Source organism: Nestor notabilis, unplaced genomic scaffold (genome assembly GCF_000696875.1).
Source record: "Nestor notabilis isolate BGI_N333 unplaced genomic scaffold, ASM69687v1 scaffold26640, whole genome shotgun sequence".
NCBI classification, from domain to species: domain Eukaryota; kingdom Metazoa; phylum Chordata; class Aves; order Psittaciformes; family Psittacidae; genus Nestor; species Nestor notabilis.
This window is the reverse complement of record NW_009910482.1, coordinates 1-1460: the sequence shown is the minus strand read 5'-3', so window position 1 is coordinate 1460 and position 1460 is coordinate 1. Positions and strand designations below refer to the sequence as shown.

The 1460-nt window shown below is 55.0% G+C and overlaps 1 protein-coding gene across 1 annotated transcript in view; it reads right to left on the bottom strand.

Annotated features, from left to right (window-relative positions):
* Positions 1-1455, bottom strand: part of LOC104402279 (hemoglobin subunit epsilon-like) — a gene marked incomplete at its 5' end in the record, with an annotated part of 1589 nt that extends 134 nt beyond the window's left edge. The window contains 2 exons of the mRNA XM_010010112.1: positions 978-1007; positions 1234-1455. Of these exons, the coding sequence (XP_010008414.1) occupies positions 978-1007; positions 1234-1455 (252 nt within the window). The remainder of the gene's footprint in view (positions 1-977; positions 1008-1233) is intronic.
* Between the last annotated feature and the right edge of the window lie 5 nt (positions 1456-1460).

Here is a 1460-nt window from a genome sequence, read left to right as displayed (position 1 = left end):
GCAAGAGGTGTTCTGCCGCTGCGAGCCACAGCAGACTGTGGCGCAGGGACCGGAGCTGGGGGTGCCCTGCTGGACCCACAACTCCTTGGAGAAGGTTCCTGCTGCACACAGCTCCACCACCCTCACCCTGTGCTGCCATGTCTTTAGCCCTAAATAGCTCCTTCCTTTATACAATCTCTGCCTCCCTGGTTTTCCTGCTGCAGGAGACTTCCCTCCGGTCCCTCTCCCCCCCACACAGCACCTGCAACCCACAGGATGCGCTTCCTGCCTCCTGACTTCTCCCCCAACGCTGGATCCCCCTCTGGGAAACACCCTCACGTGCTGCATGTCCCCCCTCTTCCTCCTCAGCATCACTGGAGTGGCCCTGGGGCTGCAGGGCTGGGTATGGGGTCTGGTTATGGAGCTGCAGGGCTGGGTATGGGGTCTGGTTATGGGGCTGCAGGGCTGGGTATGGGGTCTGGTTATGGGGCTGCAGGGCTGGGTATGGGGTCTGGTTATGGGGCCGCAGGGCTAGTTATGGGTCACCCCGTGTTCCCTGGGACTGTTACAACAAAACCCTCAGTCTTTCCGTTGAACACTCTGGGATTTTTTGAAAATTTCCATTGATTCTATGATTCTAAAATAATATTTGCTTCATTTTTAAAAAAAAAAGAAAACAGGAAAAAGAAACTTTAAAACTATTCTCCTCCCTTTCCCTCTCCCCCACCCACTTTTTGGGAATTTTAAAGCAGTTTGGCCTAAGGGCCCACCCCACAAAATGATGTCTTTTTCGCTTTCTCTGTAGATGTAAATGAAGAAAATGATCTGCTTTTCTATAGAAGTGTTGGAGGGAGGGTCCCACCCCGGCAGGCAGCACATGCTGGACAAGGCAGGAACCTGCTCTGTGGTTCTCGAGCTGCTTATCTGTGCTTTGCCTCCCTCTGCCCCCTCCAGCCCATGCTGCAACTTCCCCTGAGTGTCTTTTATCTCCTTATCCCCAACCAGATCTCCTTCAGATCTCCCAAGACCTTCTCCTCCCCATTGCTGTGCTAGGGCTAAAAATGGGACTTTTGGGCATGAAAGTCACCCAAACTGTTAAAAAAAGCCCCAAACAAGCTGTCACCTTGCTTGGGTACCACAGCCAAAGAAAGCACCCCCAGAGAGCACTGCTGGGGGCAACACCCCTGTTTCAGAGCAAAGCCTCCCTCTCCCCACACGCCAGTGGAAGGGGCTGGGGCTGCAAACGCGGCTCACCCTGAAGTTCTCGGGGTCCACGTGCAGCTTCTCACAGTGCAGCTCCGACAGCTTGGAGTAGGTCGCCTTGATGTTGTCCAGGTTCTTGACGGCCTCCCCGAAGGAGGTGAGCACCTTCTTGCCGTGGGCACGGACCTTGGGGTTGCCAATGATGGCCGTGGGACTGGACAGGTTCCCGAAGGAAGAGAAGAACCTCTGGGTCCAGGGGTAGACGATCAGCAGCCTGC